The following is a 14,387-nucleotide window of genomic DNA, read 5'->3' on the forward strand; positions in this document are numbered from 1 at the left end:
TTAGAATATACCTCGAAAGCTGAGTTTTTGGTGTTCAATAATCAAACACTTCTGAATCATTGCGGTGTACACTGGGAGGCGCATGTCAGCTAATTTGTAGACGCTTCGTCTTGTTCTTGTCCTGGTCGTGGTCTCGTGGTGAAAATCTATATAAATATATATATAGATAAAAACCTATATTCAAAAAATGACATGTTACTATAAATGGAAAAAATAAAATTTGGTTTGGGGTGTAGTGACTGATTGGGTAAACTAAGTATAGGGCAACATATGTTTACATCCATGCATATGATATTTGACTATAGATATATATAACTTTAAAAAATATATAACACATCTAAGGATATTAATCTGCCCAATCAATCTGTCCATATACTGTATAAATAATAAAAAACAGTTTTAATCAATCAAATCAGTTCATAAAAATAACACGATATCAAAATTCATTTCGTAATACATATAATTTCATTTTAATGTTTTGTTTATTCTAATGAATGTATGCTAGTTAGTTGTAACCAATACATTTATTGATTCTATATCCGCTTTTAGTACGACTACATGCTTCAATATATATTTTCTGGTACACTATAGATATTCTATTAGGAATATTTGGGCTTTTTTCTAGTAGCGCGATTAAGTTTTTTCCATGTTTGGAAACTTCGTTGATATTTTACAAGTCCATATTTATAAAAATTATATACTATTATAAGTACCTTTATATTTCTAATATTCTAATATTCTAACGGATCGAGTAGGTCCTCCGACCAGTTTTATGAGCTGTACCTACATAAAAATGCGATACATTCAAATAATCATATTTTTATTATTAGTAAGTTGTTTTCGCAGTAATTGGTTTGTCATCAGAACTACAGTGCAGTAAGAAGAGAGCTATTGCTCCCAAAACTACGTAATTGACAATGGGTCCAACACCGTAATTGACCAGTATTAACGCCATTGCCGAGACTTACCTCTCGAATGTAAGCTCTTATGCCTTTGTTCTACACAAGCTATATCTGGGCGGAATGAGCATATGTATTCCCCTTATTACAAGTGCTAATATCAATGTTAGCAGTCGCGGTGATACTGACCATACACATTCTTATAACACACCCTTAAAACATATCCCTGGTTTTTTTTTTTTTTTTTTTTTTTTTGATATACATTTAATTTAAAGTGATGATCAAAATTGTTTTTGGACTCATCCCCGTTCTCCTCAGTACATACTAATAAAATCTGATTCAGAAAATGTTGTAGTACATACTACAGACTTGTATGTACTTTAGAAACGTGCAGAATCTTGAGAGCGACTCTCGGCTTGTCATGTATTCCATGTATTCCTTTCTTCCACGAACTCCTCGAGTAATAAAATGGAATAATTATAACAAAACAAATTAAAAATGTTGTGGTTTCATGCCAGTGGGACAATTGGCATTTATCTAAATACGCCATGTGCCTGAATTCATAGAATATAGCATGTACATTAGTATTGCAATTTTAATGATAACGATCCTACCTTGCACCACCTACAAGAGGTGTGCTAAAGAAGCCTATTGCACTATCAGTTGTATCTGATCCAGATCCAACACAAGCATGTTCCCTCTATTGAAGATCATAAGTATTATTGATGTGATATAGTTAATTAATAACTTACAACCCACTTCTAGGGACACGACGTTCCGATAGTAGCACACACCAGAAGTGCTTGCTCATTCACCAGAAAAGAGATTCTAGATCAGTGGATAAAACTATCTTCTGGATGGACATCTCGTCTACGACCCAGCTGATTCCTCTCATCACTATGTGGTGACATCTCATCATTATGTGAGGAATTAGCCAGGTATTACCCCACCGGGTATTACCTTCAACACCCTCCATATATTATTCTACTACAGCTCTGTAATTAACATGACTCATTCATTCATTGATCTATTTCTGTAATTTCATTCACTCATTGCGTGTTGTCGGAGAGTCCCTGTGTCGGGACCATAAACGCATCTCATTAAAACATGCTTCGTCAATCGTGTGGACGGTTGGTGCCCACAAGACACAACCGGTCTATAAAATACTAATACTGGTATTCGTAATACTGTCTCTGTCGGGTCACCACCACAAGGCCGGTTGCCTCGGAGTTGAAAATGAGGCCCAGCTGGTCACACAACGACATGACTATCTGCCGTTGCTGGGGCAATAGGAGTGGGTGCGAGTAGACAATTTCCGTTCGTTTGGCGTCATCCCGGAACAGCAGGAGCTGGGAGTAAAACTCTAGAGTCTCAGGGTCGTTGAGATCCAGCTTGGGGGCAGGAGGGGGTGTGGGTGTGGGTGATGGAGAGTATTGGGGATATGACATGTGAGGAGTGACATGTGAGGGAAGAGTGTGGGCGGGTTGGCCCACAGAACCAGATTGGGTAAGGTTGTGGACTGCCTTGCTGCTGCTGCTGCTGCTGCTGCTGCTGCTGCTGCTGTGGAGGCTGGGCACCTCCATGCTGCTGAGTATGACCACCACTGACGTTCCGCCTTCCTCCTCCCTGGCCACCCTGGCCACGATGCTGCTCCTCCAGCTGGCCGCGTCGCTCTCGCTTATCCCGCTCAATACGTTCTCGTTCGGCGAGAGGGAGCATCTTTTTATACTCGACCCGAAGTTTTCGACCACCGATCTCCCGTCCATTAAGCGAGCCAATCACAGCTGCCGTTTCGTCAGCAGTGGTGAAATTGGCGAATGCCAGGCCCCGGAACACGCCGTTATCAAAGTGGTAGTTGAAAGCGTAGGGCAGTGGCAACCGCAACTGGGTCATGACGTCCAGCAGTTGCTCCTTTTTGATGGCAAACGGTATGTTCTTGATGACGATGGCTGTGGGGATAAGGTCGTCGTCAGCGAGACCGGGATGTACCGCGGTAGGTGCAACAGGGGTGGGGGCTATGGGTGCCATTCCAGGTACAACTGAAGGACTACTTCCCATTCCAGGATGGGGGCTAGGAACCCCCGACCCCATAGCCACGCCGATAGGGCCTCCCAAGCCTAAGCCGGCCATTCCCTGGGTCAGGTTGTAGTAGGGAGTTGTAGTCCGCGATGCATCTGTGGCAGTGGCACTTGTTCCGGGCCACACAGAGGAGGCTGACGTGGTCGAAGAGAAGGACGACCGTTTGGACGCCGAGTTGGCCGGGTTGTTTGTGTCGATATCAAAATGTCGGCTTTGTGCTCGCTTGAGAGGCGATGGAGACTGCCGGTTGCTCTGCAGTCCACCCGTGGCGCTTGCTGCTGGTGCTGACGTAGTTCCGCCCAAATCCAGACCCACGGGAACCATAGGCACGGGAGCATGGGTGGTGGGGCCATGGGTGGGGGTAGTGGCTCCGGTAGCCGAGGTTGGACCAGCAGTACCCTGATTCCGATATCCCATCATGTGCAACGAAGAAGACGAGGATTGTCGATGGATGGGGTTGGTGACGGAAGAATTTGTAGTGGCTGGAGATTGGGCCGGAGAGTGTTCAAAGAAGTTTGACATTGTTGAGCGTGCTGGATCTGTCGTTTCACCACTCGATAGTGATTCACTGTCTCTGTTTTATACCCCTCCAACAATTATGCCAGCCGGCCAAATCTGGAGATTTTTATGGTCGGTGTTTGTGTCGAGTGAGTAGTAGCGAATAGCCTTTTTTGTGGTGTGAGGGTGTGAAGTGGAACGTTGGTGGTATGAACAATGCACAACCGAGGAGAGAACACAGAACTTTTCAGGCGGTCGTGTCAAGGATTGAGAAGCCCGAAACTAAAAGAAGATATGGAACTTTCAGCTGCTTCTGGATTTCCAACAAAAAAGATCCGCAATACTATGATCAAAGGTCTCGTTATACAACATACCTACTTTTATATAAAGTCCACCCATGTTCGCAGTCCACCCCTCCCAGGCACAAGATTAAACTCTGTCCAATGTGTGACGTGCCATTACTGCCATATGCTTAATAAGCTGAAAAACCCTGCGCCTTCATTTATGGCAAGGCCATTAGAGTGTATGCATGAGCGACCAGTCCAATAAGGCTATTTGCCTGTTCCCTGATTGGCCGCTGATACCTTACAGGGAAGAGGTCACGTGAGTATGAAACATCATGGTCACGTGACCCACCTATACCCAAATGCGTTTGCACGTGAGAGGGTTCAGAGGCCTGCTTGTACATAATTGTACTGTTTATTTATCGACTGACTGTACCGTGCCCTAAGCAGCTTCAGGACTCCGTGTGGACTTTTAATGCACAAAACTCGTAAAAGTACAGTACTGTACAGTACAAATATGTGATATCCGCACAAACGCGCCCAGTTTGTAATCTCTTGAAAATCCGAGGTTCCACAGTTCTGCTCGGTTCCGTGCATGCACAGCTCTGCACATACAATATCGTAATTACAAAATGCAGATTGCTACACAGAAGGAAAGAGTAGATTTGTTGACAGTGGTGCACATTATCTACAAGTACAAGTTGACCGCGTCTGCTGGTCCAAGAGAAGTATATTGACCAATATTAGTGACGCCAGTCCACTCCCTGCTGTGTATGTACAATACCAACCGCGTGCTTTGATCTGACACATTCAATGTGTACTAAAAGCACCAGAGAGAGAGAGAGAGAGAGAGAGAGAGAGAGAGAGAGAGAGAGAGAGAGATAGAGAACTGATATAATAGAATGGAATAGGAGATGTTTTCTATGATTCGCTGCATCAGCTGACCAATGATACAGTCAAACAATATGGGTGTCGGTACTAGCTCTCCCCTTGACATCTCAATTTACGGTTCCCTGATTGGATATGGGATACGAAGGATGATACATCTGATTAGTTGTAGTAATACCACGTCTGTAAAGCGCACTATGTTTCTGTCAGCTTCGATTTGTTTTTTCTTTCAACATATTTAAGCATGTACATTGTAGCAATCTACTCATCTCAGCAATGACCGTCGCTTATGTAACCATGCATGACTTCCGCCTCCGCACGAAACCTACGATGGCAGAATCGCAACATCACATAGCTTTGATCTAACACAACATGTTGAGGGCGCTGCAAAGACATGCGGGGACCCATATGGGAATCGATGTGCCGCTCTTTCGACAAATGACACCAATGGGACATCGGCTCAGTTCCACCCGTCCCAATTACATGACTTCCATCAGACTGAAATCGACCATCCCTCATGTGGGTCGAGTTGATTTGACCAACAGCAAGACCATGGTACATGTCAGTGGCCGGGATGCTGCCAAATTGCTGAATGGTCTATTCACCCTCCCGGTTTCCTCGGGTGCGGCCACTCCCTTTTCTGGAGTTTTTGGAGCGTTTCTCAATGGAAAAGGACGAGTCATTACAGACGCATTTCTCTACACAACTAGCAACCATACCGAGGAGGACCAGAGCTTTGTGATTGAGTTCGACAAGGCCGTGGAGGACGAATTACTACTGCACTTGAAACGACACAGAATTAGAGCTAAAGTCAAGATGGAGAAGCTGACTGACTATGAGTGCATTTTCATCTGGAACAGAGACGCTACCCCTGACTACTGGCGCCGAGAGAATGAATGCGACAGTGGCTTTTTCCAGAGTTTATGCGAGGTGGCATGGAGCGTGGCTGAGGTTGGAGAGACTTCCGAGGTTGAGGAAAAAAATGGCGAGCCAGCACAAAAGCCGCTCTATGGCCTTCTAGTGGACGATAGATATCCTCTTCTAGGCATTCGAATGATTCTTCCAGCCAAAACTTCCACGACCTACTTTTCAGCCATCCCCTCCGCCAATCTAACACAATATAACATGCTGCGCTACATCAGGGGTACCCCTGAGGGATCGCGCGAGATCCCTCCCAACAAGGCTCTCCCCATGGAGTCCGATCTAGACTATATGAATGGTCTGGACTTTAACCGAGGCTGCTACGTGGGCCAGGAGCTGACTATTCGAACCCACCATACCGGTGTAGTCAGAAAACGAATTGTGCCCTTCCAGCTCTACCAGGAGGGCCAGGAGCCCGGTGAGTACGAGTGCCAGTATGACCCTGAGCTTTCTGGGGCTCTCCCTCCTCTCTTGGACGGCTCTAATGTCATTTCGCTCAATTCCCAGCCTGAAGAAAGAACTTTCGCATCGTCGCCTTTCGATAGCCCCAAGAAGGAGGCTGAACCTAAGTCCGAAGAAGCAGCTTCTGAGGGTGGAGTTCCAAGTTGGGCCAAGCCCAAGGAGACCGATGCAGCAGAGAGTAATCTCCCTAACAAGCCCAAGCCGGTTAAGCTTGGAAACATTCTATCACATCATGGAAACGTGGGTATGGCTCTTGTTAGACTGGACAAAATCATGCAGCAGCAAGATATCCAGCTGGCTGTCGAGCTTCCCCCCGGACCCAACGGAGAGGTCAATTATCTTCGAGCCAAGCTCTACTACCCTCTTTTTGTGACTGACGTCAGTGAGGCCGAAGCCGAGGCCGAGGCTGAGCTGGAGATGGAACGGGTTCGAAAGGAGGAGACACACAAAAATGGACAGTTGTAAATAGACTATTTAAGTACAGTAACTCATGAAGGTACATAATTACAAGTAACTACTTGTAGTTTTTTTGTGTCGTTGTCAGCACCACCTGGGATCGAACTCGAAGCAACATGATCATTGATAAAAACCCTAATCCAACTTTGCATAATCCGTAGTCTAAATCCTCACCATAGTTTGGAGTGTAAACAAACATTCGCATCAATGGCTAATCTGTTCAAACGACGAGGGGAGAGTATTGGAGGGGGTCACGCAAAAGTGGAGACTGCGGTTGTTCAGGCGCCAAAGTCGAAGCGGGTAAAAACCCAACATGTTATCACCAACGATGATCACCATACCGAACTGTATGATACCCGTATGACTCGACAAGAGCAGCTACTCTACGAATTTCAAAAGGCAGCAGAAGAGGCACAGACAAGTGAGTATGGGCTCCGAAAGATGAGCTATGGTTATTTGATCTTCGAGATTTGGGATAATAAATGGAGGAGGAGGCTACATTTTGAGCCAACCGACATTGAGACAGAGAGGTCCAGGGAAAGAGGAATCGACTCGACTAACACAGAGTCGGATAGTCTCATTACGCAACTAACAAGTGAGTTAGAGGCGCTGCGTCAACAAAATCAGCATATGCAGTCCCAGATGGCAGAGGCTACGGGGGCTGTGGAGGAGCGAAATAATTACATCGCGGTCAAGGAGAGTGAAACAAAAGCACTACAGGAGAAGGTGGAATCACAGAGAAAGGACATCAGGAAGTACAAGTCTAGCTTGAAGCAACATAAACAGGATGAGCGCTCTATGGAAGCCATATACAGCATTGTACGACAGTTGACAGGCACAGATGTGGAGATTGTGTCACAGAACTCCCAGGGTCAACAGTTGTTCCTGTGCAAGCAAACAGGCAAAAACGGGACGGTAAGGTACCACCTAGGACTGGATGGAGCAGAAAGTCCAGACTTTGCTTACCAGATCATCACTGAGACTGATGAGGACAAGAAGGTAGCAAAACTGCTGCCAGAGTACTTGCGTGGCAGCATCACTTTTGCAAGGAAAGAGGTGAGTACAGTTATCTTGCAACAGATATATTCATCCAGCTCGTTCATATTAACACAGGCAATTTCATTCTTTAACAAGATCAGTGTTACTCTTGCCAAGAAATGACGCGGAGGTTGACACAAGTGTACAATATGGTCAGATTACCGTTCTTTGTTTGAGGGACTGCGCAGACTGGATCAGCATTAATCATATCTATTCTTATTTTACAGATGTCCACTTGTAGTCGCAGTAGACATGAATTTTAGAGGTCGGCAACCAACACCAGCTCTCCTTTATCGTTCTTCTCAATCTTGAAAGATTTGAGAATCTCCTTCTCGGAGATTTTCTTATTCTTCTTGAGATCCTTGACAATTTTGTACATGGAGGTGGGCTTAGAAATGTCGAGGGGAGAATCAGAAGACTTGCTTCCCTTTCTGTTTCTGTCCTTTCTGTCCTTCTTTTCTTTCTTGTCCTTGTTTTCCTCCACGGCAGTCTTCTCCTCCTGCTTGGGCTTCTCGACAGGCTTGGCGGCAACAGGCTTGGGTGCTTGCTGCTGTGTCTGCTTTCCCTGCTGTGTCTTCTTTCCACGAAACAGGGCGCCCTCGTACTTCTCGGCCTCGGAAATGCAAGAAGTATGCTTCACATGGTCGTTGTTGAAGAAGGTAGTGGAACAGTCGATGCAGGTGAAGTATGCTCCTCGGCACTGGCTCTGATGAGTGCTGAGCTTCTTCTTGACGATGGTGTCATTGCAAACCTGAGTTAGTTGTGATGATGTGTATGTGAGGTTTACAGCGTCTGATATATCTCAGCTGGATCTCTTCCGTAACCATGAGAAACACCTTTAGAGTCGACCAGTAGTCCTCGCCGCCTGAGACGACGCATAGGCAGGTTGTGGGTCCTGGCATCTCCTGTTTAGGTAACCGATACTCCAAGGCCACGTTAACCTATCGGTCCCTCTACTAACTTACTCACTTCACAAGAAAAGGAGACCATTTTTGGTTACGTTGTCGGTGGAAAAATATTCAACGTGTCGGTTTCAACTGATTCCAAAATTTCAGATTATGCATGAAGATATATTTTCAAATAAGGTTTGTATAAGGGTTCGGAGATAGTGTGCTAATTTGGGAGTATATCTCCGATGCACTTTTGATCATTAATGATCTCAGTGAATTGATACTGTTCATAATTGGAGCATGACATGTTTTGTACCACATCCGTAGCATTATTGTACAATCTTGCTGTTAGATATAATATGACGCGTCATCCCAAACATTCCCAACCATTTGATTTGAATCATGCCTGCACCAGTTTTAGCATCGCATTCCACTCGTGAAGGGTCCCGCGAAAAGCGGGGTAGTTGGTGGGTTTGTATATATTACTATGGGTATGGTCGTCGTCTATGTATAATACTTGCCTCATCCGTGTGGTTGTTTTTTGGCAACATGTTTTGCCACATGTGTGATGTTTGCCACACACTGTCAATGTGCATCCTCAATTGGGATGGCATATTGATGGATAAAAATTTACAAGCCGATACTTACAAGTACATTGTACTTGCACTAGAAGAGGTTATACTCCACTATCAGTAAGTTTCTGCCTTTCATAGTATTATTATCATCACCCAGGTTCTCACCTGGACTTTCCGTAGGTTGTGTGTATACTTTTTACCCCTCCATGTCCGACACAAACATAACCACACAACACTTACTAGAACCTTATTCGGCTTAGTAACATTTCCCACTGCCAAATAAACTCGCTGTACATGCACAGTGTTTGGTTTTTTTTGCGACAGCAATAGCAAAAGCAAAAAAAGAGAATTTCGCTATTCAATCATCTGAATCGCACTGGAATCGTTGTCATTCAGCATACAGCAGGCTACGATGAAGCAAGATCGAACTAAACGACGACTGTATACTGGGCCTTACGACAACCCTGGTCGAACCAGCCGTATCGACAGTATGCAGCGCCATCAAGACCACCTTGGTGATCGAGGCACCGACGAGGGTCAAGCGACTCTCAAGTCGCTGGTTTCATCGCTATGGAGCAAGTTCCGAGGCAACTCGAACAGCAACACACGACAACGTCGCCATTCGGTGGCTATCGAGGAGGGTGACACAACAGCGGAAATCCAGAGACAGCAGCAAGAGAACCAACATCGGGTCGACAACAACGACACCAACGGCATCGAGGATGTCGTTATTGAAGAGGATGACGTTGAGGTTGTTGAAGTTGACACGGCCGCCTTTCAGGTAAGTACTTTAGGGTGTGATGGGCGATTTGAAACGCGTCCTTGTGATGGCAATGGCTTACCAGTACTAACTCAGTGGGTCAATGGAGATGCTGCATCCATCATTAACGCATACAAGGCTGCCATGCTAGAAAAGCAAGAGGTCGGACAACGCCCTGAGCGAAAGCGGCTGGCACTCGGATCGCCTGAGCGAGATGCTGAGGAGGAGGATGATGATTATATGACTGGAGCTCTTGTTTTGCATAAGGGAGACCAATACGACGACCGCAACGACGAACATTACTACTATAACAACAATGACGCGACGTCAAAGATGCTTTCCAAGTCTACTGCACAGAAGAAACAGCCCAACAGATACAAGGTGGCTATAGAGGCTAGAAGAGCGCCTGCCCGAATCTCCAAGAGACCCAAGTACGTGGATAGTGAAACTCAGACGTCATCAGTGCCTATTTCGCGACGGCTTCCATGGTCTGTCGATTTACAATCACTGCCCCAGGAGCGTATGTCTCGTCCGGGCTTTTATTCTGCCAACTTTGAGCTGTCGGATGAGGAATCTGAGGATGAAGTTGAGGCGCAGGGCAACGTGACTGCTGAGGAAATCGACAATCTCAACAAACCTCTTCCTTTCGATCTCAAGGCCACCTTCCTGAAGCATAGAACCCCGTCCAAACGAGCCCAGAAGACCGACGAGAGCTCCTCACCTGTTTATACTCTTAACCGTGCTGCCACGAAGGCTACCACTAAACTCGTGGAAGACGCTACCGCCACGGAATCTGTTGAAGAGCAACCTACAAAGGCCCTACCTGCACCTGAGTCGGTAGCTCCAGCCATTTTGAGTACTTCTGTTGTCAAACCCAGCGCTGGCTTTGATTTTGGAGGTAACAAGGACAGGAAGAATGACGCGGCTGCCAATAAGCTTGGCGATGACACAAAGCCGAAGCCGTTTTCGTTTGGTGGGGCAAAGGACGATGACAAATCAAAGCCTTCATTCTCAATTGGTGCTGGACCAAAGGATGGCGATAAACCGTTGCCTTCGTTCTCCTTTGCCGGTTCCAAGGATGGGGACAAGCCCAAACCTTCATTTTCGTTTGGTAGGGCCACCGGAGACTTCGACAAGGCGCCTAAACCCTCTGAAAGCAAGCCTTCGTTCTCTTTCGGCTCATCCAAGTCTGCAGAGGAGAAGCCCAATTTCTCACTTGGAGCTGAGAAGACCAAGGAAACAAACGAAACAAACACTAAACCGCACGAAACATCTTTCTCATTTGGTGCCAAGAAGGACGCATCGGTAGCAGCACCTTCTTTCTCATTTGGGGCTAAGCCTGAGGAGAAGAAGCCCGAGGAGAAGAAGCCCGAGGAGAAGAAAGATGCTCCTTCCTTTTCCTTTGGATCAAAGCCAGATTCGGAAAACAAGCCCGCTGCCGCTACGTTCTCGTTTGGAGCTAAGTCTGATTCTGCACCCAAGCCTCTCACTTTTGGCAGCAAGCCCCTGGATAAGGGAGACACGAACAAGCCCGCTGCTGAAGATAAGGCCGCTTCGAAGCCCATGTTTTCTTTCGGAAGCACCTCCAACACAGCATCAGGATCGACAGCAGCGACTACAGATAGTTCCAATCCCAGTACTATCACGTTTGGCGCCAATGCGCCCGAGGCACCCTCAGCTACTGAGAAGCCCCCATTCTCATTTGGCATCAAAAATGACACCAAGGACACTTCCACCGAGCCCGCAGCTCCCAAGCCTCTGTTGGGCGGATTTGGCACTCCCTCTACGCCTTCTGCACTCGGTGGAAAGAGAGCTGCCGACGACGGCGAGCATACAAGCAAAAAGCCCATGTTTGGCAGCTCCACTGAAAAGCTAGCAGCTCCATTTGGATCAGATGGCTCTTCAGACAACAAGGACGGGAGCTCGTCTGCACCCAAACCGTTCTCGTTCGGCTCGGGTACTGCTACACCTGTCAGCACAGGTTCTGGAACCTCTGCCCCTGTTGCCTTTGGTAACAACTCCGCGGTCACCACGAATGGTGGATCAGACAACAAGCCCTCTTTCTCATTTGGAGGAGAAGCTCCAGCATCGTCCAAGCCAAGTTTTTCTTTTGGTGGGGCTGCTGCAACCAACGATAAGAAGGAGGAAAGCAAGCCCGCAGCATTCGGCAGTGCTGCTCCCTCGTTTTCCTTTGGAGGTGCCTCCAAGTCATCGTTTGGTGAGAGTAAGTCTTCGACCGCACAGGCTGCCAAGCCCGCAGCTACAGGATTCTCCTTTGGAGCGTCTAAAAGCACACCTGCGGCCACTCCTTCCGCTGCCCCCTCGTCTGGGTTCTCATTCAACAAGCCATCCAGCGAGAAGCCCATGTTCGGTGCTTCTTCCACTACAGCTCCTAGCGCCGGTGGCCTGTTTGGAGGAGACGCTTCTTCTACAGGTGCTTCAGCTCCCAGCTCTGGGGGTTTGTTCGGAGGAGCTTCATCTACCCCCAGCACTGGTGGCCTGTTTGGAAATTCCAGTAACACGTCCTCCGCTGGCATGTTTGGAGCCAAGCCCAGTGCTGAGAGTTCAGGAGGCTTCAAATTTGGCTCCACTACTAATGCATTCGGCAGCTCTAACAACGCTGCCTCTAGCTCTGCAGCCACCAACAACGCGACACCGGCAAGTTCTTTTGGTTTTGGAGGAGCCGCCCCCGCACAACCTGCGACCACGGGCTTTGGCTTTGGAGGTGCGCCCTCGAACACTGCATCCTCTTCTTTCGGCGCTACTGCTCCCGCCACCAACAGCTCTGGCGGTTTCAATTTTGGCGGTGCAGCTCCTGCAGGTGGAGCAGGCAACTTCAGTTTTGGCGGAATCGGCAGTGCAGGGTCAGCCGCGAATACCTTTGGTTTCAACGGAGGTGCTGCTGCCCCATCGACCCCCGGTACCCCTGCCAACAGCTTTGGTGCGAACACTGCGCCTGCTCCTCAAACTCCCAACTTTGGTTCTCCTGCACCTGTCCAGAACAACATGTTTGCCCAGGGTTTCGCCCCTGCTGGCGATGGATCGGGCAGAAAGATTGCACCGCTCCGAGCCAGGAATAGACGACGATAAACCAGGTGGGGCTATAATACTGTGTATAATAATGATTTGATGATTAAAGATTGTGTCTATCAGGTTGTATGCTGAGACCATGGCCAGCTCGTGTGACAAGCCGTTCTGCTGAACTGACGTCGTAAATTACAATGCCGACATGAAGTCAATCGAACGAGGACAGTACAGTAAACAAGACCACATGAAGTGATTGTACTATAGTAAAGAGACCACCGGAAGCCTGGAACATATGAGGCTGAGCAGATCATGTATCGTACAGGAGGTATTAGAGTACATACAGTACGAGTGTACGACACACCTGATTCTACTACAATTGGAACCAATGTTCTCGGAAAGTGTGTTGCAAGTGGATTGCAAGTGGTTGTATCAATTAGATACACATAAACATACAATTACTGTACAGTATGTACTGTACAGTAGTTTTCAACTGGGCGTCAAGTACAGGGTGCGTGTAACAAATACACATGCCACTTTGAGATCTGGATGGAGCGAGTGTGCTGAATGGTGTATCAGATGTACTTGGAAACAGGCAGATATCTACTACAAGTACTGTACTGTACCTGTAGTAATATGACTCGATATCACATGTCTTTTTCAAGTTGTGACTTTGGTGAAGGTCGACACAGGCCAACGACGTAAATAAAGGGTTTCATTGTAGAGGCTGTTATGAGAAGTTTAAGAGGGAACGCTGGCCGTATAAGATATAAGAATTCCTTGTTCGCGTTCTGTAAGTACAATATTGTAGCTGAAAAACATTACGGCTACCTCGGCGTATCCGTAACACAACGAATTGGGATTAAGGTTTTAATCATCACCTGATACGGTTATCACCTGCAGTATCGGACACACAAATGGTTCTACAAGTTTTCGAAACCAGTGGGATCTGTAATAAATTGATTACAGTGTAATAGTTATACAAAGGGTATACCATAGACTAGTACCGGTTCAGGAGCCATTCTTTAGTACTCTGGTGTAATACAGGTGTTCGAAGCTACTTGTAGTACATGTGTTTCTTAGCGCTAAGATGGGGCTCCCCCTCTCCTTCCCCCCCCACAGCTTGTCTCACCAGCTTATCATGGTTGCTCACATTCTGACTGCCATGTGTGAATACGTAAAGCGTAGTAGTGACATATTGACTTGCTGCTTGCTGTGCCTCGAGGGTGGCAAGAAAGGATGTTTGCCAGCACTAGACATCTCTGGTGAGACAACACGGTGCAACCAACGGTGTCCCAAAGCTAATGCAATATGAAAGGTGGGGGGTAAACTGCTTGGAGACAGAAGCGTCATGTAAAAACACTCAGTGGGGGCACGGTAAGACAAATTTGGACCAAAAAAAGATGATGTGGGAAGGGTGGCGTATTGAGTGGCGACCCACCTGACGAGCTTACATGACATTGGAAATTATATTCGGGGTCTCATTACATGAACAACCGAGATGAACCAAAGGATGCAAACTGACAAATGGTACATGTACAAGTGACTGGAACCTGTTCCACTTGTGTAGATGAAAGTTGATGTGCTACAAATGTAAAATCACCTTACGAGAA

At 46.9% G+C, this 14,387-nt stretch overlaps 5 protein-coding genes and 1 pseudogene across 5 annotated transcripts, besides 1 other annotated feature; 3 read left to right on the forward strand and 3 right to left on the reverse strand.

The window, feature by feature from the left end:
- Window positions 1-143: part of a sequence feature (Compare to YALI0D15730s, Misc non-coding, Centromere Cen0D YALI1D centromere; YALI1_D19262g) that runs on past the window's edge.
- Window positions 144-1,600: 1,457 nt separating this feature from the next.
- Window positions 1,601-1,867, reverse strand: YALI1_D19287g (Misc non-coding; annotated as a pseudogene).
- A 403-nt stretch (window positions 1,868-2,270) lies between these two features.
- On the reverse strand, window positions 2,271-3,500 carry YALI1_D19306g (uncharacterized protein; the record flags this gene model as incomplete). The annotated part of the gene is made up of 1 exon (XM_502874.3): window positions 2,271-3,500. One exon carries the CDS (start codon window positions 3,498-3,500, stop codon window positions 2,271-2,273), a length of 1,230 nt encoding a protein of 409 aa, XP_502874.3.
- A 1,520-nt stretch (window positions 3,501-5,020) lies between these two features.
- Window positions 5,021-6,496, forward strand: YALI1_D19321g (uncharacterized protein; the record flags this gene model as incomplete). Its single annotated transcript, XM_502875.3, has 1 exon — window positions 5,021-6,496. One exon carries the CDS (start codon window positions 5,021-5,023, stop codon window positions 6,494-6,496), a length of 1,476 nt encoding a protein of 491 aa, XP_502875.3.
- Window positions 6,497-6,694: 198 nt separating this feature from the next.
- Window positions 6,695-7,648, forward strand: YALI1_D19338g (uncharacterized protein; the record flags this gene model as incomplete). Its single annotated transcript, XM_068282721.1, has 1 exon — window positions 6,695-7,648. One exon carries the CDS (start codon window positions 6,695-6,697, stop codon window positions 7,646-7,648), a length of 954 nt encoding a protein of 317 aa, XP_068138822.1.
- Window positions 7,649-7,784: 136 nt separating this feature from the next.
- On the reverse strand, window positions 7,785-8,515 carry YALI1_D19354g (uncharacterized protein; the record flags this gene model as incomplete). Its single annotated transcript, XM_502877.4, has 2 exons — window positions 7,785-8,276; window positions 8,495-8,515. 2 exons carry the CDS (start codon window positions 8,513-8,515, stop codon window positions 7,785-7,787), a joined length of 513 nt encoding a protein of 170 aa, XP_502877.2.
- An 887-nt stretch (window positions 8,516-9,402) lies between these two features.
- On the forward strand, window positions 9,403-12,840 carry YALI1_D19365g (uncharacterized protein; the record flags this gene model as incomplete). The annotated part of the gene is made up of 1 exon (XM_068282722.1): window positions 9,403-12,840. The coding sequence occupies one exon, from the start codon at window positions 9,403-9,405 to the stop codon at window positions 12,838-12,840; it is 3,438 nt and encodes a 1,145-aa protein (XP_068138823.1).
- Between the last annotated feature and the right edge of the window lie 1,547 nt (window positions 12,841-14,387).

This window comes from Yarrowia lipolytica, chromosome 1D, assembly GCF_001761485.1.
Source record: "Yarrowia lipolytica chromosome 1D, complete sequence".
NCBI classification, from domain to species: Eukaryota; Fungi; Ascomycota; class Dipodascomycetes; order Dipodascales; genus Yarrowia; species Yarrowia lipolytica.